General features: G+C 52.9%; 1 protein-coding gene across 1 annotated transcript; it reads left to right on the top strand.

Moving 5' to 3' along the window:
• On the top strand, positions 1-26,659 carry gja4 (gap junction protein alpha 4). The gene is made up of 2 exons (XM_036971669.1): positions 1-157; positions 24,590-26,659. Exon 2 carries the CDS (start codon positions 24,600-24,602, stop codon positions 25,818-25,820), a length of 1,221 nt encoding a protein of 406 aa, XP_036827564.1. The 5' UTR covers positions 1-157; positions 24,590-24,599; the 3' UTR covers positions 25,821-26,659.
• Positions 26,660-26,960: the final 301 nt, after the last annotated feature.

The raw sequence follows: 26,960 nt of genomic DNA, 5'->3' as shown, positions 1-26,960 counted from the left end.
AAAGCGTGGGAAAATTCTCCCCACTTTTTCCATTTACAGGGCTGGTTATTAAAAGAAAGCACGCGGGGACGCCTGCCGAACATACCGCAGAGTGGTAGAACGACGGAGTACTGAGGAGAAGTCAACCAACAGAAGAACCCAACTTTACGACTGACAGGTACGGATGCTTCGCTTTTATCTTAAACCGAGCTTTTAAAAAAAAAAATGTAGGCTATTCTTATAACATGTTGGTCGCCCATAACTTTTACTTTTCGTCTTCGTAGAATTATCTGTGAGTTACGACTGTGATGATGAAAGCATAACATACAAAGTGATTGCATGCGTATGGGATTGTAAATTATCTGGTATAGCAAAGTTAAAATGACAGAGTCAATTAACGTAGGGTTTGCTCACATTTTAAGAGTATACAACAACAACAAAAATGTATAAAATAGTTTGCCCCAACTGCCTCAACAGTTGAAAAATCCATCAAGTTCGGTCAAACGTGTCTCAAGAACATAACATTGTATACGAATTATTGTGGGGGGAAAAATAAGAAACACGCGCACCGCTCTTGATAGTGTATCACTGCTCTTTAACAACAAGCTCTACGAATCGACCACACAGCCTTCGTCATACAAACTATTGGGAAATATATTTCATACATTTGGATGGTAAATAGGCCTGCAAAATACAGGAAGAATATATGTTTCTGAAATGGCATTAAACTACAACAAAGAAACATATGGTGTAACACAGGATGGATACACAAGTGGACGTATGGACAGGGACACAGGTGGATGTATGGACAGGGACACAAGTGGATGTATGGACAGGGACACAAGTGGATGTATGGACAGGGACACAGGTGGATGTATGGACAGGGAGACAGGTGGATGTATGGACAGGGAGACAGGTGGATGTATGGACAGGGGGACAGGTGGACGTATGGACAGGGAGACAGGTGGACGGATGGACAGGGACACAGGTGGATGTATGGACAGGGACACAGGTGGATGTATGGACAGGGACACAGGTGGATGTATGGACAGGGAGACAGGTGGATGTATGGACAGGGGGACAGGTGGACGTATGGACAGGGACACAGGTGGACGGATGGACAGGGACACAGGTGGATGTATGGACAGGGACACAAGTGGATGTATGGACAGGGACACAAGTGGATGTATGGACAGGGACACAGGTGGATGTATGGACAGGGAGACAGGTGGATGTATGGACAGGGAGACAGGTGGATGTATGGACAGGGGGACAGGTGGACGTATGGACAGGGAGACAGGTGGACGGATGGACAGGGACACAGGTGGATGTATGGACAGGGACACAGGTGGATGTATGGACAGGGACACAGGTGGATGTATGGACAGGGAGACAGGTGGATGTATGGACAGGGAGACAGGTGGACGGATGGACAGGGACACAGGTGGATGTATGGACAGGGACACAGGTGGATGTATGGACAGGGACACAGGTGGATGTATGGACAGGGACACAGGTGGATGTATGGACAGGGACACAGGTGGATGTATGGACAGGGACACAAGTGGATGTATGGACAGGGACACAGGTGGATGTATGGACAGGGAGACAGGTGGATGTATGGACAGGGAGACAGGTGGATGTATGGACAGGGGGACAGGTGGACGTATGGACAGGGAGACAGGTGGACGGATGGACAGGGACACAGGTGGATGTATGGACAGGGACACAGGTGGATGTATGGACAGGGACACAGGTGGATGTATGGACAGGGAGACAGGTGGATGTATGGACAGGGAGACAGGTGGACGGATGGACAGGGACACAGGTGGATGTATGGACAGGGACACAGGTGGATGTATGGACAGGGACACAGGTGGATGTATGGACAGGGACACAGGTGGATGTATGGACAGGGACACAGGTGGATGTATGGACAGGGACACAGGTGGATGTATGGACAGGGAGACAGGTGGATGTATGGACAGGGAGACAGGTGGACGGATGGACAGGGACACAGGTGGATGTATGGACAGGGACACAGGTGGATGTATGGACAGGGACACAGGTGGATGTATGGACAGGGACACAGGTGGATGTATGGACAGGGACACAGGTGGATGTATGGACAGGGACACAGGTGGATGTATGGACAGGGAGACAGGTGGATGTATGGACAGGGAGACAGGTGGACGGATGGACAGGGACACAGGTGGATGTATGGACAGGGACACAGGTGGATGTATGGACAGGGAGACCGGTGGATGTATGGACAGGGACACAGGTGGATGTATGGACAGGGACACAGGTGGATGTATGGACAGGGAGACAGGTGGACGAATGGACAGGGAGACAGGTGGACAGATGGACAGGGACACAGGTGGATGTATGGACAGGGAGACAGGTGGATGTATGGACAGGGACACAGGTGGATGTATGGACAGGGAGACAGGTGGATGTATGGACAGGGAGACAGGTGGACGGATGGACAGGGACACAGGTGGATGTATGGACAGAGACACAGGTGGATGTATGGACAAGGACACAGGTGGATGTATGGACAGGGAAACAGGTGGACGTATGGACAGGGACACAGGTGGACGTATGGACAGGGACACAGGTGGATGTATGGACAGGGACACAGGTGGACTTATGGACAGGGACACAGGTGGACGGATGGACAGGGACACAGGTGGATGTATGGACAGGGACACAGGTGGATGTATGGACAGGGACACAGGTGGATGTATGGACAGGGAGACAGGTGGATGTATGGACAGGGAGACAGGTGGACGTATGGACAGGGAGACAGGTGGACGGATGGACAGGGACACAAGTGGATGTATGGACAGGGACACAAGTGGATGTATGGACAGGGACACAGGTGGATGTATGGACAGGGACACAGGTGGATGTATGGACAGGGAGACAGGTGGATGTATGGACAGGGAGACAGGTGGACGGATGGACAGGGACACAGGTGGATGTATGGACAGGGACACAGGTGGATGTATGGACAGGGACACAAGTGGATGTATGGACAGGGAGACAGGTGGATGTATGGACAGGGACACAGGTGGATGTATGGACAGGGAGACAGGTGGATGTATGGACAGGGAGACAGGTGGACGGATGGACAGGGACACAGGTGGATGTATGGACAGGGACACAGGTGGATGTATGGACAAGGACACAGGTGGATGTATGGACAGGGAAACAGGTGGACGTATGGACAGGGACACAGGTGGACGTATGGACAGGGACACAGGTGGATGTATGGACAGGGACACAGGTGGACTTATGGACAGGGACACAGGTGGACGGATGGACAGGGACACAGGTGGATGTATGGACAGGGACACAGGTGGATGTATGGACAGGGACACAGGTGGATGTATGGACAGGGAGACAGGTGGATGTATGGACAGGGAGACAGGTGGACGTATGGACAGGGAGACAGGTGGACGGATGGACAGGGACACAAGTGGATGTATGGACAGGGACACAAGTGGATGTATGGACAGGGACACAAGTGGATGTATGGACAGGGACACAGGTGGATGTATGGACAGGGACACAGGTGGATGTATGGACAGGGACACAGGTGGATGTATGGACAGGGAGACAGGTGGATGTATGGACAGGGAGACAGGTGGACGGATGGACAGGGACACAGGTGGATGTATGGACAGGGACACAGGTGGATGTATGGACAGGGACACAGGTGGATGTATGGACAGGGACACAGGTGGATGTATGGACAGGGACACAGGTGGATGTATGGACAGGGACACAGGTGGATGTATGGACAGGGACACAGGTGGATGTATGGACAGGGACACAGGTGGATGTATGGACAGGGACACAGGTGGATGTATGGACAGGGAGACAGGTGGATGTATGGACAGGGAGACAGGTGGACGGATGGACAGGGACACAGGTGGATGTATGGACAGGGACACAGGTGGATGTATGGACAGGGAGACCGGTGGATGTATGGACAGGGACACAGGTGGATGTATGGACAGGGACACAGGTGGATGTATGGACAGGGAGACAGGTGGACGGATGGACAGGGAGACAGGTGGACGGATGGACAGGGACACAGGTGGATGTATGGACAGGGAGACAGGTGGATGTATGGACAGGGACACAGGTGGATGTATGGACAGGGAGACAGGTGGATGTATGGACAGGGAGACAGGTGGACGGATGGACAGGGACACAGGTGGATGTATGGACAGGGACACAGGTGGATGTATGGACAAGGACACAGGTGGATGTATGGACAGAGAAACAGGTGGACGTATGGACAGGGACACAGGTGGACGTATGGACAGGGACACAGGTGGAGGTATGGACAGGGACACAGGTGGACTTATGGACAGGGACACAAGTGGACGGATGGACAGGGACACAGGTGGATGTATGGACAGGGACACAGGTGGACGTATGGACAGGGACACAGGTGGACGGATGGACAGGGACACAGGTGGATGTATGGACAGGGACACAGGTGGATGTATGGACAGGGACACAGGTGGATGTATGGACAGGGACACAGGTGGATGTATGGACAGGGACACAGGTGGATGTATGGACAGAGAGACAGGTGGATGTATGGACAGGGAGACAGGTGGACGGATGGACAGGGACACAGGTGGATGAATGGACAGGGACACAGGTGGATGTATGGACAAGGACACAGGTGGATGTATGGACAGGGAAACAGGTGGACGTATGGACAGGGACACAGGTGGATGTATGGACAGGGACACAGGTGGATGTATGGACAGGGACACAGGTGGATGTATGGACAGGGACACAGTTGGACGGATGGACAGGGACACAGGTGGATGTATGGACAGGGACACAGGTGGATGTATGGACAGGGACACAGGTGGATGTATGGACAGGGAGACAGGTGGACGGATGGACAGGGACACAGGTGGATTTATGGACAGGGACACAGTTGGACGGATGGACAGGGACACAGGTGGATGTATGGACAGGGACACAGGTGGATGTATGGACAGGGACACAGGTGGATGGATGGACAGGGACACAGGTGGATGTATGGACAGGGACACAGGTGGATGTATGGACAGGGAGACAGGTGGACGGATGGACAGGGACACAGGTGGATTTATGGACAGGGACACAGTTGGACGGATGGACAGGGACACAGGTGGATGTATGGACAGGGACACAGGTGGATGTATGGACAGGGACACAGGTGGATGGATGGACAGCGACACAGGTGGACGGATGGACAGGGACACAGGTGGACGGATGGACAGGGAGACATTGTTATTCGTTCTTGCCTCACATAACATGGTTTTAAAAGAGGATTGTTAGCGTGCTGTAGTGATTGAGGAGGGGGGAAGCTGTGGTCCACTTACAGTACATGCAGCAGTGGTTTCCAACCCTTGTCCTCCAGTACCCCCAACACCCTGGTCAGAACACCCTGTACCCCCAACACCCTGGTCCTCCAGGTTGTTGGGGGGTACTGGAGGACCAGGGTGTTGGGGGGTACTGGAGGACCAAGGTGTTGGGGGTACTGGAGGACCAGGGTGTTGGGGGTACTGGAGGACCAGGGTGTTGGGGGGTACTGGAGGATAAGGGTGTTGGGGAGTACTGGAGGACCAGGGTGTTGGGGGTACTGGAGGACCAGGGTGTTGGGGGGTACTGGAGGATCAGGGTGTTGGGGAGTACTGGAGGACATGGGTGTTGGGGATACTGGAGGACCAGGGTGTTGGGGGTACTGGAGGATCAGGGTGTTGGGGAGTACTGGAGGATCAGGGTGTTGGGGAGTACTGGAGGACATGGGTGTTTGGGGGTACTGGAGGACCTGGGTGTTGGGAAGTACTGGAGGACCAGGGTGTTGGGGGGGTACTGGAGGACAAGGGTGTTGGGGGTACTGGAGGACCAGGGTGTTGTGGGGTACTGGAGGACCAGGGTGTTGGGAAGTACTGGAGGATCAGGGTGTTGGGAGGTACTGGAGGATCAGGGTGTGGGGGTCCTGAAGTACCAGGGTGTTGTGGGGTACTGGAGGATCAAGGTGTTGGGGAGTACTGGAGGACCAGGGTTTTGGGGGTTACTGGAGGGGGTATTGGAGGTGCAGGGTGTTGGGGGTACTGGAGGACCAGGGTGTGGGGGGTACTGGAGGACCAGGGTGTTGGGGGGTACTGGAGGACCAGGGTGTTGGGGGGTACTGGAGGACCAGGGTGTTGGGGGGTACTGGAGGATCAGGGTGTTGGGGAGTACTGGAGGACATGGGTGTTTGGGGGTACTGGAGGACAAGGGTGTTGGGGGTACTGGAGGATCAGGGTGTTGGGGAGTGCTGGAGGATCAGGGTGTTGGGAAGTACTGGAGGACCAGGGTGTTTGGGGGTACTGGAGGACATGGGTGTTTGGGGGTACTGGAGGACATGGGTGTTTGGGGGTACTGGAGGACATGGGTGTTTGGGGGTACTGGAGGTCCAGGGTGTTGGGGGGGTACTGGAGGACCAGGGTATTGGGAGGTACTGGAGGATCAGGGTGTTGGGAGGTACTGGAGGATCAGGGTGTGGGGGTCCTGAAGGACCAGGGTGTTGGGGGGTACTGGAGGATCAAGGTGTTGGGGAGTACTGGAGGACCAGGGTGTTGGGGGGGGGGGGTGTTACTGGAGGACCAGGGTGTTGGGGGTACTGGAGTTACAGGGTGTTGTGGGGTACCGAAGGACCAGGGTGTTGGGGAGTACCGGAGGACCAGGGTGTCGGGGGGTACCGGAGGACCAGGGTGTCGGGGGTACTGGAGGACCAGGGTGTTGGGGGGTACTGGAGGATCAGGGTGTTGGGGGGTACTGGAGGACCATGGTGTTGGGGGGTACTGGAGGATCAGGGTGTTGGGGAGTACTGGAGGACATGGGTGTTTGGGGGTACTGGAGGACAAGGGTGTTGGGGGTACTGGAGGATCAGGGTGTTGGGGAGTGCTGGAGGATCAGGGTGTTGGGAAGTACTGGAGGACCAGGGTGTTTGGGGGTACTGGAGGACATGGGTGTTTGGGGGTACTGGAGGACATGGGTGTTTGGGGGTACTGGAGGTCCAGGGTGTTGGGGGGGTACTGGAGGACCAGGGTATTGGGAGGTACTGGAGGATCAGGGTGTTGGGAGGTACTGGAGGATCAGGGTGTGGGGGTCCTGAAGGACCAGGGTGTTGGGGGGTACTGGAGGATCAAGGTGGTGGGGAGTACTGGAGGACCAGGGTGTTGGGGGGGGGGGTGTTACTGGAGGACCAGGGTGTTGGGGGTACTGGAGGACCAGGGTGTTGGGGGTACTGGAGTTACAGGGTGTTGTGGGGTACCGGAGGACCAGGGTGTTGGGGGGTACCGGAGGACCAGGGTGTCGGGGGTACTGGAGGATCAGGGTGTTGGGGGGTACTGGAGGATCAGGGTGTTGGGGAGTACTGGAGGACCAGGGTGTTGGGGGGGGGGGTGTTACTGGAGGACCAGGGTGTTGGGGGTACTGGAGGACCAGGGTGTTGGGGGTACTGGAGTTACAGGGTGTTGTGGGGTACCGGAGGACCAGGGTGTTGGGGGGTACCGGAGGACCAGGGTGTCGGGGGTACTGGAGGATCAGGGTGTTGGGGGGTACTGGAGGATCAGGGTGTTGGGGAGTACTGGAGGACCATGGTGTTGGGGGGTACTGGAGGACCAGGGTGTTGGGGAGTACTGGAGGATCAGGGTGTTGGGAGGTACTGGAGGATCAGGGTGTGGGGGTCCTGAAGTACCAGGGTGTTGGGGGGTACTGGAGGATCAAGGTGTTGGGGAGTACTGGAGGACCAGGGTGTTGGGGAGGGAGGGGGGGTTACTGGAGGACCAGTGTGTTGGGGGGTACTGGAGGACCAGGGTTTTGGGGGTTACTGGAGGGGCTATTGGAGGTGCAGGGTGTTGGGGGTACTGGAGGACCAGGGTGTGGGGGGTACTGGAGGACCAGGGTGTTGGGGGGTACTGGAGGACCAGGGTGTTGGGGGGTACTGGAGGATCAGGGTGTTGGGGAGTACTGGAGGACATGGGTGTTTGGGGGTACTGGAGGACAAGGGTGTTGGGGGTACTGGAGGATCAGGGTGTTGGGGAGTGCTGGAGGATCAGGGTGTTGGGAAGTACTGGAGGACCAGGGTGTTTGGGGGTACTGGAGGACCAGGGTGTTTGGGGGTACTGGAGGTCCAGGGTGTTGGGGGGGTACTGGAGGACCAGGGTATTGGGAGGTACTGGAGGATCAGGGTGTTGGGAGGTACTGGAGGATCAGGGTGTGGGGGTCCTGAAGGACCAGGGTGTTGGGGGGTACTGGAGGATCAAGGTGTTGGGGAGTACTGGAGGACCAGGGTATTGGGGGGGGGGGGGTTACTGGAGGACCAGGGTGTTGGGGGTACTGGAGGACCAGGGTGTTGGGGGTACTGGAGTTACAGGGTGTTGTGGGGTACCGGAGGACCAGGGTGTTGGTGGGTACCGGAGGACCAGGGTGTTGGGGGTACTGGAGGACCAGGGTGTTGGGGGTACTGGAGGATCAGGGTGTTTGGGGGTACTGGAGGTCCAGGGTGTTGGGGGGGTACTGGAGGACCAGGGTATTGGGAGGTACTGGAGGATCAGGGTGTTGGGAGGTACTGGAGGATCAGGGTGTGGGGGTCCTGAAGGACCAGGGTGTTGGGGGGTACTGGAGGATCAAGGTGTTGGGGAGTACTGGAGGACCAGGGTGTTGGGGGGGGGGTTACTGGAGGACCAGGGTGTTGGGGGTACTGGAGGACCAGGGTGTTGGGGGTACTGGAGTTACAGGGTGTTGTGGGGTACCGGAGGACCAGGGTGTTGGTGGGTACCGGAGGACCAGGGTGTTGGGGGTACTGGAGGACCAGGGTGTTGGGGGTACTGGAGGATCAGGGTGTTGGGGGGTACTGGAGGACCATGGTGTTGGGGGGTACTGGAGGACCAGGGTGTTGGGGGTACTGGAGGACCAGGGTGTTTGGGGGTACTGGAGGTCCAGGGTGTTGGGGGGGTACTGGAGGACCAGGGTATTGGGAGGTACTGGAGGATCAGGGTGTTGGGAGGTACTGGAGGATCAGGGTGTGGGGGTCCTGAAGGACCAGGGTGTTGGGGGGTACTGGAGGATCAAGGTGTTGGGGAGTACTGGAGGACCAGGGTGTTGGGGGGGGGGGTTACTGGAGGACCAGGGTGTTGGGGGTACTGGAGGACCAGGGTGTTGGGGGTACTGGAGTTACAGGGTGTTGTGGGGTACCGGAGGACCAGGGTGTTGGTGGGTACCGGAGGACCAGGGTGTTGGGGGTACTGGAGGACCAGGGTGTTGGGGGTACTGGAGGATCAGGGTGTTTGGGGGTACTGGAGGTCCAGGGTGTTGGGGGGGTACTGGAGGACCAGGGTATTGGGAGGTACTGGAGGACCAGGGTGTTGGGGGGTACTGGAGGACCAGGGTGTTGGGGGGTACTGGAGGATCAGGGTGTTGGGGAGTACTGGAGGACATGGGTGTTTGGGGGTACTGGAGGACAAGGGTGTTGGGGGTACTGGAGGATCAGGGTGTTGGGGAGTGCTGGAGGATCAGGGTGTTGGGAAGTACTGGAGGACCAGGGTGTTTGGGGGTACTGGAGGACCAGGGTGTTTGGGGGTACTGGAGGTCCAGGGTGTTGGGGGGGTACTGGAGGACCAGGGTATTGGGAGGTACTGGAGGATCAGGGTGTTGGGAGGTACTGGAGGATCAGGGTGTGGGGGTCCTGAAGGACCAGGGTGTTGGGGGGTACTGGAGGATCAAGGTGTTGGGGAGTACTGGAGGACCAGGGTGTTGGGGGGGGGGGGTTACTGGAGGACCAGGGTGTTGGGGGTACTGGAGGACCAGGGTGTTGGGGGTACTGGAGGACCAGGGTGTTGGGGGTACTGGAGGACCAGAGTGATGGGGGTACTGGAGGATCAGGGTGTTGTGGGTACTGGATGACCATGGTGTTGGGGGTACTGGAGGACCAGGGTGTTGGGGGTACTGGAGTTACAGGGTGTTGTGGGGTACCGGAGGACCAGGGTGTTGGGGGGTACCGGAGGACCAGGGTGTTGGGGGTACCGGAGGACCAGGGTGTTGGGGGTACTGGAGGATCAGGGTGTTGGGGGGTACTGGAGGATCAGGGTGTTGGGGAGTACTGGAGGACCATGGTGTTGGGGGGTACTGGAGGACCAGGGTGTTGGGGGTACTGGAGGACCAGGGTGTTGGGGGTACTGGAGGACCAGAGTGATGGGGGTACTGGAGGATCAGGGTGTTGGGGGGTACTGGATGACCATGGTGTAGTGGGTACTGGAGGACCAGGGTGTTGGGAGGTACTGGAGGGCCAGGGTGTTGGGAGGTACTGGAGGATCAGGGTGTGGGGGTCCTGAAGGACCAGGGTGTTGGGGGGTACTGGAGGACCAAGGTGTTGGGGAGTACTGGAGGACCAGGGTGTTGGGGGGGGGGGGGGGGTACTGGAGGACCAGTGTGTTGGGGTGTACTGGAGGACCAGGGTGTTGGGGGTTACTGGAGGGGGTATTGGAGGTGCAGGGTGTTGGGTTTACTGGAGGACCAGGGGATTACTGGAGGACCAGGGTGTTGGGGGGTACTGGAGGACCAGGGTGTTGGGGGGTACTGGAGGACCAGGGTGTTGGGGGTACTGGAGGACCAGGGTGTTGTGGGGTACTGGAGGAACAGGGTGTTGGGTGGTACCGGAGGAACAGGGTGTTGTGGGTACTGGAGGACCAGGGTGTTGTGTGTACTGGAGGACCAGGGTGTTGGGGGTACTGGAGGATCAGGGTGTTGTGGGGTACTGGAGGACCAGGGTGTTGGGGAGTACTGGAGGACCAGGGTGTTGGGGGTCCTGGAGGACCAGGGTGTTGGGGGGTACTGGAGGACCAGGGTGTTGGGGGGTACTGGAGGACCAGGGTGTTGGGGGTACTGGAGTACTGGAGGACCAGGGTGTTGGGGGGTACTGGAGGACCAGGGTGTTGGGGGTCCTGGAGGACCAGGGTGTTGGGGGTCCTGGAGGACCAGGGTGTTGGGGGGTACTGTAGGACCAGGGTGTTGGGGGTACTGGAGGACCAGGGTGTTGGGGGTACTGGAGGACCAGGGTGTTGGGGGGTACTGGAGGACCAGGGTTTTGGGGGGTACTGGAGGACCAGGGTGTTGGGGGTACTGGAGGACCAGGGTGTTGGGGGGTACTGGAGGACCAGGGTGTTGGGGAGTACTGGAGGACCAGGGTGTTGGGGGTCCTGGAGGACCAGGGTGTTGGGGGGTACTGGAGGACCAGGGTGTTGGGGGGTACTGGAGGACCAGGGTGTTGGGGGTACTGGAGTACTGGAGGACCAGGGTGTTGGGGGGTACTGGAGGACCAGGGTGTTGGGGGTCCTGGAGGACCAGGGTGTTGGGGGTCCTGGAGGACCAGGGTGTTGGGGGGTACTGGAGGACCAGGGTGTTGGGGGGTACTGGAGGACCAGGGTGTTGGGGGTACTGGAGGACCAGGGTGTTGGGGGGTACTGGAGGACCAGGGTGTTGGGGGGTACTGGAGGACCAGGGTGTTGGGGGGTACTGGAGGACCAGGGTGTTGGGGGGTACTGGAGGACCAGGGTGTTGGGGAGTACTGGAGGACCAGGGTGTTGGGGGTACTGGAGGACCAGGGTTTTGGGGGGTACTGGAGGACCAGGGTGTTGGGGGGTACTGGAGGACCAGGGTGTTGGGGGGTACTGGAGGACCAGGGTGTTGGGGGGTACTGGAGGACCAGGGTGTTGGGGGGTACTGGAGGACCAGGGTGTTGGGGGGTACTGGAGGACCAGGGTGTTGGGGGGTACTGGAGGACCAGGGTGTTGGGGGGTACTGGAGGACCAGGGTGTTGGGGGGTACTGGAGGACCAGGGTGTTGGGGGGTACTGGAGGACCAGGGTGTTGGGGGGTACTGGAGGACCAGGGTGTTGGGGGGTACTGGAGGACCAGGGTGTTGGGGGGTACTGGAGGACCAGGGTGTTGGGGAATACTGGAGGACCAGGGTGTTGGGGGGTACTGGAGGACCAGGGTGTTGGGGAATACTGGAGGATCAGCGTGGGGAAACACTAACAGTAAAACAGCTAAACAGGACTGGCATTTTTGTGTGCGTATGAAATGCTGTGTTAGTATTTGTATTCATTATGGATCCCCATTAGTTCCTGCCAAGGCAGCAGCTACTCTTCCTGGGGTTTATTATGGATCCCCATTAGTTCCTGCCAAGGCAGCAGCTACTCTTCCTGGGGTTTATTATGGATCCCCATTAGTTCCTGCCAAGGCAGCAGCTACTCTTCCTGGGGTTTATTATGGATCCCCATTAGTTCCTGTCAAGGCAGCAGCTACTCTTCCTGGGGTTTATTATGGATCCTCATTAGTTCCTGCCAAGGCAGCAGCTACTCTTCCTGGGGTTTATTAGGGATCCCCATTAGTTCCTGTCAAGGCAGCAGCTACTCTTCCTGGGGTTTATTATGGATCCCCATTAGTTCCTGCCAAGGCAGCAGCTACTCTTCCTGGGGTTTATTATGCATCCCCATTAGTTCCTGCCAAGGAAGCAGCTACTCTTCCTGGGGTTTATTATGGATCCCCATTAGTTCCTGCCAAGGCAGCAGCTACTCTTCCTGGGGTTTATTAGGGATCCCCATTAGTTCCTGTCAAGGCAGCAGCTACTCTTCCTGGGGTTTATTATGGATCCCCATTAGTTCCTGCCAAGGCAGCAGCTACTCTTCCTGGGGTTTATTATGCATCCCCATTAGTTCCTGCCAAGGAAGCAGCTACTCTTCCTGGGGTTTATTATGGATCCCCATTAGTTCCTGCCAAGGCAGCAGCTACTCTTCCTGGGGTTTATTAGGGATCCCCATTAGTTCCTGTCAAGGCAGCAGCTACTCTTCCTGGGGTTTATTAGGGATCCCCATTAGTTCCTGTCAAGGCAGCAGCTACTCTTCCTGGGGTTTATTATGGATCCCCATTAGTTCCTGCCAAGGCAGCAGCTACTCTTCCTGGGGTTTATTATGCATCCCCATTAGTTCCTGCCAAGGCAGCAGCTACTCTTCCTGGGGTTTATTATGGATCCCCATTAGTTCCTGCCAAGGCAGCAGCTACTCTTCCTGGGGTTTATTAGGGATCCCCATTAGTTCCTGCCAAGGCAGCAGCTACTCTTCCTGGGGTTTATTATGGATCCCCATTAGTTCCTGTCAAGGCAGCAGCTACTCTTCCTGGGGTTTATTATGGATCCCCATTAGTTCCTGTCAAGGCAGCAGCTACTCTTCCTGGGGTTTATTATGGATCCTCATTAGTTCCTGCCAAGGCAGCAGCTACTCTTCCTGGGTTGTATTATGGATCCCCATTAGTTCCTGCCAATGCAGCAGCTACACTTCCTGGGGTTTATTATGGATCCCCATTAGTTCCTGCCAAGGCAGCAGCTACTCTTCCTGGGGTTTATTATGGATCCCCATTAGTTCCTGCCAAGGCAGCAGCTACTCTTCCTGGGTTTTATTATGGATCCCCATTAGTTCCTGCCAAGGCAGCAGCTACTCTTCCTGGGGTTTATTATGGATCCCCATTAGTTCCTGCCAAGGCAGCAGCTACTCTTCCTGGGGTTTATTATGGATCCCCATTAGTTCCTGCCAAGGCAGCAGCTACTCTTCCTGGGGTTTATTATGGATCCCCATTAGTTCCTGCCAAGGCAGCAGCTACTCTTCCTGGAGTTTATTATGGATCCCCATTAGTTCCTGCCAAGGCAGCATCTACTCTTCCTGGGGTTTATTATGGATCCCCATTAGTTCCTGCCAAGGCAGCAGCTTCTCTTCCTGGGGTTTATTATGGATCCCCATTAGTTCCTGCCAAGGCAGCAGCTACTCTTCCTGGGGTTTTATTATGGATCCCCATTAGTTCCTGCCAAGGCAGCAGCTACTCTTCCTGGGGTTTATTATGGATCCCCATTAGTTCCTGCCAAGGCAGCAGCTACTCTTCCTGGGGTTTATTAGGGATCCCCGTTAGTTCCTGCCAAGGCAGCAGCTACTCTTCCTGGGGTTTATTATGGATCCCCATTAGTTCCTGCCAAGGCAGCAGCTACTCTTCCTGGGGTTTATTATGGATCCTCATTAGTTCCTGCCAAGGCAGCAGCTACTCTTCCTGGGGTTTATTATGGATCCCCATTAGTTCCTGCCAAGGCAGCAGCTACTCTTCCTGGGGTTTATTATGGATCCCCATTAGTTCCTGCCAAGGCAGCAGCTACTCTTCCTGGGGTTTATTAGGGATCCCCATTAGTTCCTGCCAAGGCAGCAGCTACTCTTCCTGGGGTTTATTAGGGATCCCCATTAGTTCCTGCCAAGGCAGCAGCTACTCTTCCTGGTGTTTATTATGGATTCCCATTAGTTCCTGCCAAGGCAGCAGCTACTCTTCCTGGGGTTTATTATGGATCCCCATTAGTTCCTGCCAAGGCAGCAGCTACTCTTCCTGGGGTTTATTATGGATCCCCATTAGTTCCTGCCAAGGCAGCAGCTACTCTTCCTGGGGTTTATTATGGATCCCCATTAGTTCCTGCCAAGGCAGCAGCTACTCTTCCTGGGGTTTATTATGGATCCCCATTAGTTCCTGCCAAGGCAGCAGCTACTGTTCCTGGGGTTTATTATGGATCCTCATTAGTTCCTGCCAAGGCAGCAGCTACTCTTCCTGGGGTTTATTATGGATCCCCATTAGTTCCTGCCAAGGCAGCAGCTACTCTTCCTGGTGTTTATTATGGATCCCCATTAGTTCCTGCCAATGCAGCAGCTACTCTTCCTGGGGTTTATTATGAATCCCCATTAGTTCCTGCCAAGGCAGCAGCTACTCTTCCTGGGGTTTATTATGGATCCCCATTAGTTCCTGCCAAGGCAGCAGCTCCTCTTCCTGGGGTTTATTAGGGATCCCCATTAGTTCCTGCCAAGGCAGCAGCTACTCTTCCTGGGGTTTATTATGGATCCCCATTAGTTCCTGCCATAGCAGCAGCTACTCTTCCTGGTGTTTATTATGGATCCCCATTAGTTCCTGCCATGGCAGCAGCTACTCTTCCTGGAGTCAAGCAAAATTAAGGCAGTTGTACAGTTGAAAAAACGTGACAATAAATTCACAACAGATTTCACAACATATTAAGTGTGTGCCCCCAGGCCCCTACTCCATCACTACCACATATCTACAGTACTAAATCCATGTGTGTGAATGTTATCGTGTGTGTGTGTATAGTGTGTATGTTATCTTGTGTGTATGTTATCATGTGTGTGTATAGCGTGTATGTTAACGTGTATGTGTGCATAGTGTGTATGTTATCATGTGTGTGTGTATGTCATCATGTGTGTGTGTATAGTGTGTATGTTATTATGTGTGTGTATAGTGTGTATGTTATCATGTGTGTGTATAGTGTGTATGTTATAGTGTGTATGTTATCATGTGTGTGTATTATGTGTATGTTATAGTGTGTGTGTATAGTGTGTATGTTATCATGTGTGTGTGTGTGTGTATAGTGTGTATGTTATAGTGTGTATATTATCACGTGTGTGTATAGTGTTTGTGTTATCGTGTGTGTGTGTGTGTGTGTGTGTGTGTGTGTGTGTGTGTGTGTGTGTAGTGTGTGTGTTACCATGTGTGTGTTTGCATGTCTATGTGTCTTTGTTTGTGTCTCTTCACAGTCCCTGCTGTTCCACAAGGTGTATTTCTATCTGTTTTTTAAATCTGATTCTCCAGCTGCATCAGTTACCTGATGTGGAATAGAGATCCATGTAGTCATGGCTCTATGTAGTACTGTGGAATAGAGTTCCATGTAGTCATGTCTCTATGTAGTAGTGTGGAATAGAGTTCCATGTAGTCATGTCTCTATGTAGTACTGTGGAATAGAGTTCCATGTAGTCATGTCTCTATGTAGTACTGTGGAATAGAGGTCCATGTAGTCATGGCTCTATGTAGTACTGTGGAATAGAGTTCCATGTGGTCATTGCTCTATGTAGTACTGTGTGCCTCCAACAGTCTGTTCTGGACTTGGGGACTGTGAAGAGACCTCTGGTGTCATGTCTTGTACGGTATCCATGGGTGTCTGAGCTGTGTGCCAGTAGTTCAAACAGACAGCTCAGTGCATTCATACCTCTCACAAATACAAGTAGAGATGAAGTCAATGAAATGAAATACAAAAAATACCTCCCTTCCCTTAGTTCCCTCTCTCTCCCCTCCTCCCTTCCCTTAGTTCCCTCTCTCTCTCCTCCCTTCCCTTAGTTCCCTCTCTTTCCCCCCTCCCTTCCCTTAGTTCCCTCTCTCTCTCTTCTCCCTCCCTTCCCGTAGTTCCCTCTCTTTCCCCCCTCCCTTCCCTTAGTTCCCTCTCTCTCCTCCCTCCATTCCCTTAGTTCCCTCTCTCTCCTCCCTCCCTTCCCTTAGTTCCCTCTCTCCTCCCTCCATTCCCTTAGTTCCCTCTCTCTCCTCCCTCCATTCCCTTAGTTCCCTCTCTCTCCTCCCTCCCTTCCCTTAGTTCCCTCTCTCCTCCCTCCATTCCCTTAGTTCCCTCTCTCTTCTCCCTCCATTCCTTTTATTCCCTCTCTCTTCTTCCTCCCTTCCCTTAGTTCCCTCTCTCTCCTCCCTCCCTTCCCTTAGTTCCCTCTCTCTCTCTTCTCCCTCCCTTCCCTTAGTTCCCTCTCTCTCTCTTCTCCCTCCCTTTCCTTAGTTCCCTCTCTCTCTCTTCTCCCTCCCTTCCCTTAGTTCCCTCTCTCTCCTCCCTTCCCTTAGTTCCCTCTCTCTCCTCCCTCCCTTCCCTTAGTTCCCTCTCTCTCTCCTCCCTCCCTTCCCTTAGTTCCCTCTCTCTCTCTTCTCCCTCCCTTCCCTTAGTTCCCTCTCTCTCTCTTCTCCCTCCCTTTCCTTAGTTCCCTCTCTCTCTCTTCTCCCTCCATTCCCTTAGTTCCCTCTCTCCTCCCTCCCTTCCCTTAGTTCCCTCTCTCTCTCTTCTCCCTCCCTTTCCTTAGTTCCCTCTCTCTCTCTTCTCCCTCCATTCCCTTAGTTCCCTCTCTCCTCCCTCCCTTTCCTTAGTTCCCTCTCTCTTCTCCCTCCCTTCCCTTAGTTCCCTCTCTCTCCTCCCTTCCCTTAGTTCCCACTCTCTCTCTTCTCCCTCCCTTCCCTTAGTTCCCTCTCTCTCTCTTCTCCCTCCCTTTCCTTAGTTCCCTCTCTCTCTCTTCTCCCTCCATTCCCTTAGTTCCCTCTCTCCTCCCTCCCTTTCCTTAGTTCCCTCTCTCTCTCTTCTCCCTCCCTTCCCTTAGTTCCCTCTCTCTCCTCCCTTCCCTTAGTTCCCTCTCTCTCCTCCCTCCCTTCCCTTAGTTCCCTCTCTCTCCTCCCTCCCTTTCCTTAGTTCCCTCTCTCTCTCTTCTCCCTCCATTCCCTTAGTTCCCTCTCTCTCCTCCCTTCCCTTAGTTCCCTCTCTCTCCTCCCTCCCTTCCCTTAGATCCCTCTCTCTCATCCCTTCCCTTAGTTCCCTCTCTCTCTCTCCTCCCTCCCTTCCCTTAGTTCCCTCTCTCTCTCCCCCCCTCCCTTCCCTTAGTTCCCTCTCTCTCCTCCCTTCCCTTAGTTCCCTCTCTCTCCTCCCTTCCCTTAGTTCTCTCTCTCTCCTCCCTTCCCTTAGTTCCCTCTCTCTTCTCCCTTCCATTAGTTCCCTCTCTCTTCTCCCTTCCCTTAGTTCCCTCTCTCTTCTCCCTTCCATTAGTTCCCTCTCTCTTCTCCCTTCCATTAGTTCCCTCTCTCTTCTCCCTTCCCTTAGTTCCCTCTCTCTCCTCCCTTCCCTTAGTTCCCTCTCTCTTCTCCCTTCCATTAGTTCCCTCTCTCTTCTCCCTTCCCTTAGTTCCCTCTCTCTTCTCCCTTCCATTAGTTCCCTCTCTCTTCTCCCTTCCATTAGTTCCCTCTCTCTTCTCCCTTCCATTAGTTCCCTCTCTCTTCTCCCTTCCATTAGTTCCCTCTCTCTCCTCCCTTCCATTAGTTCCCTCTCTCTTCTCCCTTCCCTTAGTTCCCTCTCTCTTCTCCCTTCCATTAGTTCCCTCTCTCTTCTCCCTTCCATTAGTTCCCTCTCTCTTCTCCCTTCCATTAGTTCCCTCTCTCTTCTCCCTTCCATTAGTTCCCTCTCTCTTCTCCCTTCCATTAGTTCCCTCTCTCTTCTCCCTTCCATTAGTTCCCTCTCTCTTCTCCCTTCCATTAGTTCCCTCTCTCTTCTCCCTTCCATTAGTTCCCTCTCTCTTCTCCCTTCCATTAGTTCCCTCTCTCTCCTCCCTTCCATTAGTTCCCTCTCTCTTCTCCCTTCCATTAGTTCCCTCTCTCTTCTCCCTTCCATTAGTTCCCTCTCTCTTCTCCCTTCCATTAGTTCCCTCTCTCTCCTCCCTTCCATTAGTTCCCTCTCTCTTCTCCCTTCCATTAGTTCCCTCTCTCTCCTCCCTTCCATTAGTTCCCTCTCTCTTCTCCCTTCCATTAGTTCCCTCTCTCTTCTCCCTTCCATTAGTTCCCTCTCTCTTCTCCCTTCCATTAGTTCCCTCTCTCTTCTCCCTTCCATTAGTTCCCTCTCTCTTCTCCCTTCCCTTAGTTCCCTCTCTCTTCTCCCTTCCATTAGTTCCCTCTCTCTTCTCCCTTCCATTAGTTCCCTCTCTCTTCTCCCTTCCATTAGTTCCCTCTCTCTTCTCCCTTCCATTAGTTCCCTCTCTCTTCTCCCTTCCCTTAGTTCCCTCTCTCTTCTCCCTTCCATTAGTTCCCTCTCTCTTCTCCCTTCCATTAGTTCCCTCTCTCTCCTCCCTTCCATTAGTTCCCTCTCTCTTCTCCCTTCCATTAGTTCCCTCTCTCTTCTCCCTTCCATTAGTTCCCTCTCTCTTCTCCCTTCCATTAGTTCCCTCTCTCTTCTCCCTTCCATTAGTTCCCTCTCTCTTCTCCCTTCCATTAGTTCCCTCTCTCTTCTCCCTTCCATTAGTTCCCTCTCTCTCCCCCCTCCCTTCCCTTAGTTCCCTCTCTCTCTCTTCTCCCTCCCTTCCCTTAGTTCCCTCTCTCTCCTCCCTTCCCTTAGTTCCCTCTCTCTCCTCCCTTCCCTTAGTTCCCTCTCTCTCCTCCCTTCCCTTAGTTCCCTCTCTCTTCTCCCTTCCATTAGTTCCCTCTCTCTCCTCCCTTCCCTTAGTTCCCTCTCTCTTCTCCCTTCCATTAGTTCCCTCTCTCTTCTCCCTTCCATTAGTTCCCTCTCTCTTCTCCCTTCCATTAGTTCCCTCTCTCTTCTCCCTTCCATTAGTTCCCTCTCTCTCCTCCCTTCCATTAGTTCCCTCTCTCTTCTCCCTTCCATTAGTTCCCTCTCTCTTCTCCCTTCCATTAGTTCCCTCTCTCTTCTCCCTTCCATTAGTTCCCTCTCTCTTCTCCCTTCCATTAGTTCCCTCTCTCTCCTCCCTTCCATTAGTTCCCTCTCTCTTCTCCCTTCCATTAGTTCCCTCTCTCTTCTCCCTTCCATTAGTTCCCTCTCTCTTCTCCCTTCCATTAGTTCCCTCTCTCTTCTCCCTTCCATTAGTTCCCTCTCTCTTCTCCCTTCCATTAGTTCCCTCTCTCTTCTCCCTTCCATTAGTTCCCTCTCTCTTCTCCCTTCCATTAGTTCCCTCTCTCTTCTCCCTTCCATTAGTTCCCTCTCTCTCCTCCCTTCCATTAGTTCCCTCTCTCTTCTCCCTTCCATTAGTTCCCTCTCTCTTCTCCCTTCCATTAGTTCCCTCTCTCTTCTCCCTTCCATTAGTTCCCTCTCTCTTCTCCCTTCCATTAGTTCCCTCTCTCTTCTCCCTTCCATTAGTTCCCTCTCTCTCCCCCCTCCCTTCCCTTAGTTCCCTCTCTCTCTCTTCTCCCTCCCTTCCCTTAGTTCCCTCTCTCTCCTCCCTTCCCTTAGTTCCCTCTCTCTCCTCCCTTCCCTTAGTTCCCTCTCTCTCCTCCCTTCCCTTAGTTCCCTCTCTCTTCTCCCTTCCATTAGTTCCCTCTCTCTCCTCCCTTCCCTTAGTTCCCTCTCTCTTCTCCCTTCCATTAGTTCCCTCTCTCTTCTCCCTTCCATTAGTTCCCTCTCTCTTCTCCCTTCCATTAGTTCCCTCTCTCTTCTCCCTTCCATTAGTTCCCTCTCTCTCCTCCCTTCCCTTAGTTCCCTCTCTCTTCTCCCTTCCATTAGTTCCCTCTCTCTTCTCCCTTCCATTAGTTCCCTCTCTCTTCTCCCTTCCATTAGTTCCCTCTCTCTCCTCCCTTCCATTAGTTCCCTCTCTCCTCCCTTCCATTAGTTCCCTCTCTCTTCTCCCTTCCATTAGTTCCCTCTCTCTTCTCCCTTCCATTAGTTCCCTCTCTCTTCTCCCTTCCATTAGTTCCCTCTCTCTTCTCCCTTCCATTAGTTCCCTCTCTCTTCTCCCTTCCATTAGTTCCCTCTCTCTTCTCCCTTCCATTAGTTCCCTCTCTCTTCTCCCTTCCATTAGTTCCCTCTCTCTTCTCCCTTCCATTAGTTCCCTCTCTCTTCTCCCTTCCATTAGTTCCCTCTCTCTCCTCCCTTCCCTTAGTTCCCTCTCTCTTCTCCCTTCCATTAGTTCCCTCTCTCTTCTCCCTTCCATTAGTTCCCTCTCTCTTCTCCCTTCCATTAGTTCCCTCTCTCTTCTCCCTTCCATTAGTTCCCTCTCTCTTCTCCACTTTGAGGAAAGTATATAATGTAATAATAGTAAAAGAGAGATAACAAACAAACAGATGAAAGTCAAGAGTTCACAGGATGTTTGTGTGTGTGTGTGTGTGCGTGCCTGCGTGCGTGCGTGCGTGCGTGTGTGCGAATCATGTGGACATTTCAGGGGACAGCATAACAACAGTCCCCCAGGGGAACGTAGACTGGAAGAGACACAGTATTGTGTACGTCACTGAGACAGAGAAACATGAATCTCATTCTGAACATTCCATAAGTGTAATTAAATCAGCATCATATATAACACTCGGTGAAGTATGCTGAGAACGACTACAGTGTTGCGTAAAATGATACAGTCAAAAAAGCCTAAAATTACTTTATTTGTAATACTATTCCGAAAGGTTTCGTTGTTTTATTTAATGTTTCTTTAAACCAAAACATGAAGGTGGAAAAACCCCCTAAGCACATTGGTTTGGGTGGTGAGCTCATGGAAACAGGGTTATTTATTAGGTGGGTTATGTTGTGTTCTGACACACATGACCTCTAGTAAAAGGAGGTATTCTAGAAAACATCCAGGAGCATGTTTCACCTAGTTTCACCGGTGTGTGTGTGTGTGTGTGTGTGTGTGTGTGTGTGTGTGTGTGTGTGTGTGTGTGTGTGTGTGTGTGTGTGTGTGTGTGTGTGTGTGTGTATGTGTGTGTGTGTGTGTGTGTGTGTGTAAGAGAGAGTCTGTTTGTAGTGTGTGTGTGTGTGTGTGTGAGAGAGAGAGTCTTTGTGTGTGTGAGTAAGAGAGAGTCTGTTTGTAGTGTGTGTGTGTGTGTGTGTGTGTGTGTGTGTGTGTGTGTGTGTGTGTGTGTGTGTGTGTATGTGTGTGTGTGTGTGTGTGTGTGTGTGAGTAAGAGAGAGTCTGTTTGTAGTGTGTGTGTGTGTGTGTGTGTGTGTGTGAGAGAGAGAGTCTTTGTGTGTGTGTGAGTAAGAGATAGTCTGTTTGTAGTGTGTGTGTGTGTGTGTGTGTGTGTGTGTGAGTGAGTGAGTGAGAGAGAGAGTCTTTGTGTGTGTGTGTGTGTGTGAGTAAGAGAGAGTCTGTTTGTAGTGTGTGTCTGTCTGTGTGTGAGTGTGTGTGCTGATATACATTATCTAATGTTTTTACGTTGCGTATGTTACGTTGTGTATGGTACGTCCTGTATGGTACGTCCTGTATGGTACGTCCTGTATGGTACGTCCTGTATGTTACGTCGTGTATGGTACGTCCTGTATGGTACGTCCTGTATGGTACGTCCTGTATGGTACGTCCTGTATGATACGTCGTGTATGGTACGTCCTGTATGGTACGTCCTGTATGGTACGTCGTGTATGGTACGTCCTGTATGGTACTTCGCGTATGGTACGTCCTGTATGGTACGTCCTGTATGGTACGTCCTGTATGGTACGTCCTGTATGGTACGCCCTGTATGGTACGTCCTGTATGGTACGTCCTGTATGGTACGTCCTGTATGGTACGTCCTGTATGGTACGTCCTGTATGGTACGTCCTGTATGGTACGTCCTGTATGGTACGCCCTGTATGGTACGTCCTGTATGGTACGTCCTGTATGGTACGTCCTGTATGGTACGCCCTGTATGGTACGCCCTGTATGGTACGTCCTGTATGGTACGTCCTGTATGGTACGTCCTGTATGGTACGTCCTGTATGGTACATCCTGTATGGTACGCCCTGTATGGTACGTCGTGTATGGTACGTCCTGTATGGTACGTCCTGTATGGTACGTCCTGTATGGTACGTCCTGTATGGTACGTCCTGTATGATACGTCCTGTATGATACGTCCTGTATGGTACGTCCTGTATGGTACGTCCTGTATGGTACGTCGCGTATGGTACGTCCTGTATGGTACGTCCTGTATGGTACGTCCTGTATGGTACGTCGTGTATGGTACGTCGTGTATGGTACGCCCTGTATGGTACGTCCTGTATGGTAGGTCCTGTATGGTACGCCCTGTATGGTACGTCCTGTATGGTACGTCCTGTATGGTAGGTTGTGAATGGTACGTCCTGTATGGTACGTCCTGTATGGTACGTCCTGTATGGTACGTCCTGTATGGTACGTCCTGTATGATACGTCGTGTATGGTACGTCCTGTATGGTACGTCGTGTATGGTACGTCGTGTATGGTACGTCCTGTATGGTACTTCGCGTATGGTACGTCCTGTATGGTACATCCTGTATGGTACGTCCTGTATGGTACGCCCTGTATGGTACGTCCTGTATGGTACGTCCTGTATGGTACGTCCTGTATGGTACGTCCTGTATGGTACGCCCTGTATGGTACGTCCTGTATGGTACGTCCTGTATGGTACGTCCTGTATGGTACGCCCTGTATGGTACGCCCTGTATGGTACGTCCTGTATGGTACGTCCTGTATGGTACGTCCTGTATGGTACGCCCTGTATGGTACGTCCTGTATGGTACGCCCTGTATGGTACGTCCTGTATGGTACGTCCTGTATGGTACGTCCTGTATGGTACGTCCTGTATGATACGTCCTGTATGGTACGTCCTGTATGATACGTCCTGTATGATACGTCCTGTATGGTACGTCCTGTATGGTACGTCCTGTATGGTACGTCGCGTATGGTACGTCCTGTATGGTACGTCCTGTATGGTACGTCCTGTATGGTACGTCGTGTATGGTACGTCGTGTATGGTACGCCCTGTATGGTACGTCCTGTATGGTAGGTCCTGTATGGTACGCCCTGTATGGTACGTCCTGTATGGTACGTCCTGTATGGTAGGTTGTGAATGGTACGTCCTGTATGGTACGTCCTGTATGGTACGTCCTGTATGATACGTCCTGTATGGTACGTCCTGTATGGTACGTCCTGTATGGTACGTCCTGTATGGTACGTCCTGTATGGTACGTCCTGTATGGTACGTCCTGTATGATACGTCCTGTATGGTACGTCCTGTATGGTACGTCCTGTATGGTACGTCCTGTATGGTACGTCCTGTATGGTACGTCCTGTATGGTACATCCGGTATGGTACGTTGTGTATGGTATGTCCTGTATGGTACGTCCTGTATGGTACGTCCTGTATGGTACGTCCTGTATGATACGTCCTGTATGGTACGTCCTGTATGGTACGTCCTGTATGGTACGTCCTGTATGGTACGTCCTGTATGGTACGTCGTGTATGGTACGTCGTGTATGGTACGCCCTGTATGGTACGTCCTGTATGGTAGGTCCTGTATGGTACGTCGCGTATGGGACGCCCTGTATGGTACGTCCTGTATGGTACGTCCTGTATGGTACGTCCTGTATGGGACGCCCTGTATGGTACGTCCTGTATGGTACGCCCTGTATGGTACGCCCTGTATGGTACGTCCTGTATGGTACGTCCTGTATGGTACGTCCTGTATGGTACATTGCGTATGGTACGTCCTGTATGGTACGTCCTGTATGGGATGTCCTGTATGGTACGTCCTGTATGGTACGTCCTGTATGGTACGTCCTGTATGGTACATCCGGTATGGTACGCTGTGTATGGTATGTCCTGTATGGTACGTTGTGTATGGTACGTTCTGTATGGTACGTCCTGTATGGTACGTTATGTATGGTACGTCCTGTATGGTACGTCCTGTATGGTACGTCCTGTATGGTACGTCCTGTATGGTATGTCCTGTATGGTACGTCCTGTATGGTACGTCCTGTATGGTACATCCTGTATGGTACGTCCTGTATGATACGTCCTGTATGGTACGTCCTGTATGGTACGTCCTGTATGATACGTCCTGTATGATACGTCCTGTATGTTACATCCGGTATGGTATGTTGTGTATGGTACGTCCTGTATGGTACGTCCTGTATGGTACGTCCTGTATGGTACGTCCTGTATGGTACGTCGTGTTAACATGAGTTCACCTGTCTCCCCCTGCAGGTGACAGAGGATGTCCAGAGCTGACTGGTCCTTCCTGGAGCAGCTGTTGGAGGAGGGGCAGGAGTACAGCACCGGGGTGGGCCGTGTCTGGCTCACTGTCCTCTTCCTGTTCCGCATGCTGGTCCTGGGCACCGCCGCAGAGTCAGCCTGGGACGACGAACAGGACGACTTCGTCTGTAATACCAAGCAACCTGGATGTACCGCCGTGTGTTACGACAAAGCTTTCCCCATATCACATTACCGCTATTTTGTCCTCCAGGTGATTTTTGTTTCCACGCCAACTATTTTTTACTTCGGATATGTGGCCATGAGGGCTGCAAAGGAGAAGAAAAAGGAGGAGGAGGAGAGGACGGAGGAGGGTGGGGCTGGTGAGGGACGAGAGAGGGGAGGAGTAAAGAAGAAGAGGGAGGTGAGAAAGGGGGAAGAGATAGAAGAACTAGAGGAGGAGAAAGGAGGGAGAAAGGTGGTGAAAGCTCTCCCAGAGGCTCCTAAGCTGAAGGGCCGTCTCCTCTGTGCCTACGCCGCCAGCATCCTCCTCAAGGTCCTCCTGGAGGTCGGCTTCATCGTGGGGCTATGGTACCTCTACGGCTTCGTGATCCCGGCCCGGTTCGAGTGTGTCCGGGACCCCTGTCCTCACACGGTGGACTGCTTCGTCTCCAGACCCACGGAGAAGACCATCTTCACCATCTACACCCAGACCATCGCTGGAGTCTCTCTCTTTCTCAACCTAGCAGAGCTCCTCTACCTCCTCCAGCTGGCCATCACCCACCACCTAGAACAACGCTACGCCCAGGAGCAGTACACCTTTCCTGGCATAGCCGGGGTCCGAGTCCGGCCTGGTGCTCCAAGCCTGGAGATGGAGATGCAGCAAATTTCGCCTTACCAGGAGAAGGGCCATCTGTATTTACCCATGGGGGAGGCCGGCTACGCCACGCCCAGTGAGAGTTATCTGGACCTGGGGGAGGCCGGCTACACCAAGCCCAGTGAGAGTTATCTGGACCTGGGGGAGGCCGGCTACACCAAGCCCAGTGAGAGTTATCTGGACCTGGGGTCCAGAGCAGGGATGGATCCTGGTGGTGACATTCTCCCCAGTTACTTGAACTGTTTGGGAGCGATAAGGACTACACACTCTTCAGGGAGAGCTCACCATAAGAAATACAGCACACAACACACACACAGTAAGGGTGCCCAGAAGGGACACAGCAACAAACACACTAAGCATTATGTATGAGGAAACCAGAGAGGTTTGGTTCTGTGAATAGAAGGAAGCCATATGTCCACCACAGACTGATACAGGCATTATAACACTGTCATAATATGTCATAACAGCTGACATTAACCTGTCATAATATGGTCATAACAGCTGACATTAACCTGTTATAACCTGTCATAATATGGTCATAACAGCTGACATTAACCTGTCATAATATGGTCATAACAGCTGACATTAACCTGTTATAACCTGTCATAATATGGGCATAACAGCTGACATTACCCTGTCATAATATGGCCATAACAGCTGACATTAACCTGTCATAATATGGCCATAACAGCTGACATTAACCTGTCATAATATGGCCATAACAGCTGACATTAACCTGTCATAATATGGTCATAACAGCTGACATTAACCTGTCATAATATGGTCATAACAGCTGACATTACCTTGTCAGAATATGGTCATAACAGCTGACATTAACCTGTCATAATATGGTCATAACAGCTGACATTACCTTGTCACAACCTATTATAAAGTGTCAAAACACACCACACAAGGAAAAACATTCCATTACATCACAGCCTCCTTGTCAACAGTATGTTTATGTTAATATTACATGTATTTTTTTTAATTGACCATATTAAAATTATCATTGTTATTGTGCACACATTGATGTCAGACATGCACCTGCCTCAGTGCTCTGTTTCTGAGGACTGGGATGAATGTAGGAGCAGATTTCAGGAGCAGGACAAGACACCCTCTATTAGACTGATGACTGGGATGAATGTAGGAGCAGATTTCAGGAGCAGGACAAGACACCCCCTATTAGACTGATGACTGGGATGAATGTAGGAGCAGATTTCAGGAGCAGGACAAGACACCCGCTATTAGACTGATGACTGGGATGAATGTAGGAGCAGATTTCAGGAGCAGGACAAGCCACCCTCTATTAGACTGATGACTGGGATGAATGTAGGAGCAGATTTCAGGAGCAGGACAAGACACCCTCTATTAGACTGATGACTGGGATGAATGTAGGAGCAGATTTCAGGATCAGGACAAGACACCCGCTATTAGACTGATGACTGGGATGAATGTAGGAGCAGATTTCAGGAGCAGGACAAGCCACCCTCTATTAGACTGATGACTGGG

This window comes from Oncorhynchus mykiss, chromosome 32 (genome assembly GCF_013265735.2).
Source record: "Oncorhynchus mykiss isolate Arlee chromosome 32, USDA_OmykA_1.1, whole genome shotgun sequence".
Lineage (NCBI taxonomy): Eukaryota > Metazoa > Chordata > Actinopteri > Salmoniformes > Salmonidae > Oncorhynchus > Oncorhynchus mykiss.
The sequence above is the reverse complement of the archived record's forward strand: the minus strand, read 5'-3'. Positions and strand labels throughout refer to the sequence as shown.

Excerpts from the sequence above, each read along its gene's own strand:
- gja4 (XM_036971669.1), top strand. The coding sequence starts at position 24,600 with ATGTCCAGAGCTGACTGGTCCTTCCTGGAGCAGCTGTTGGAGGAGGGG.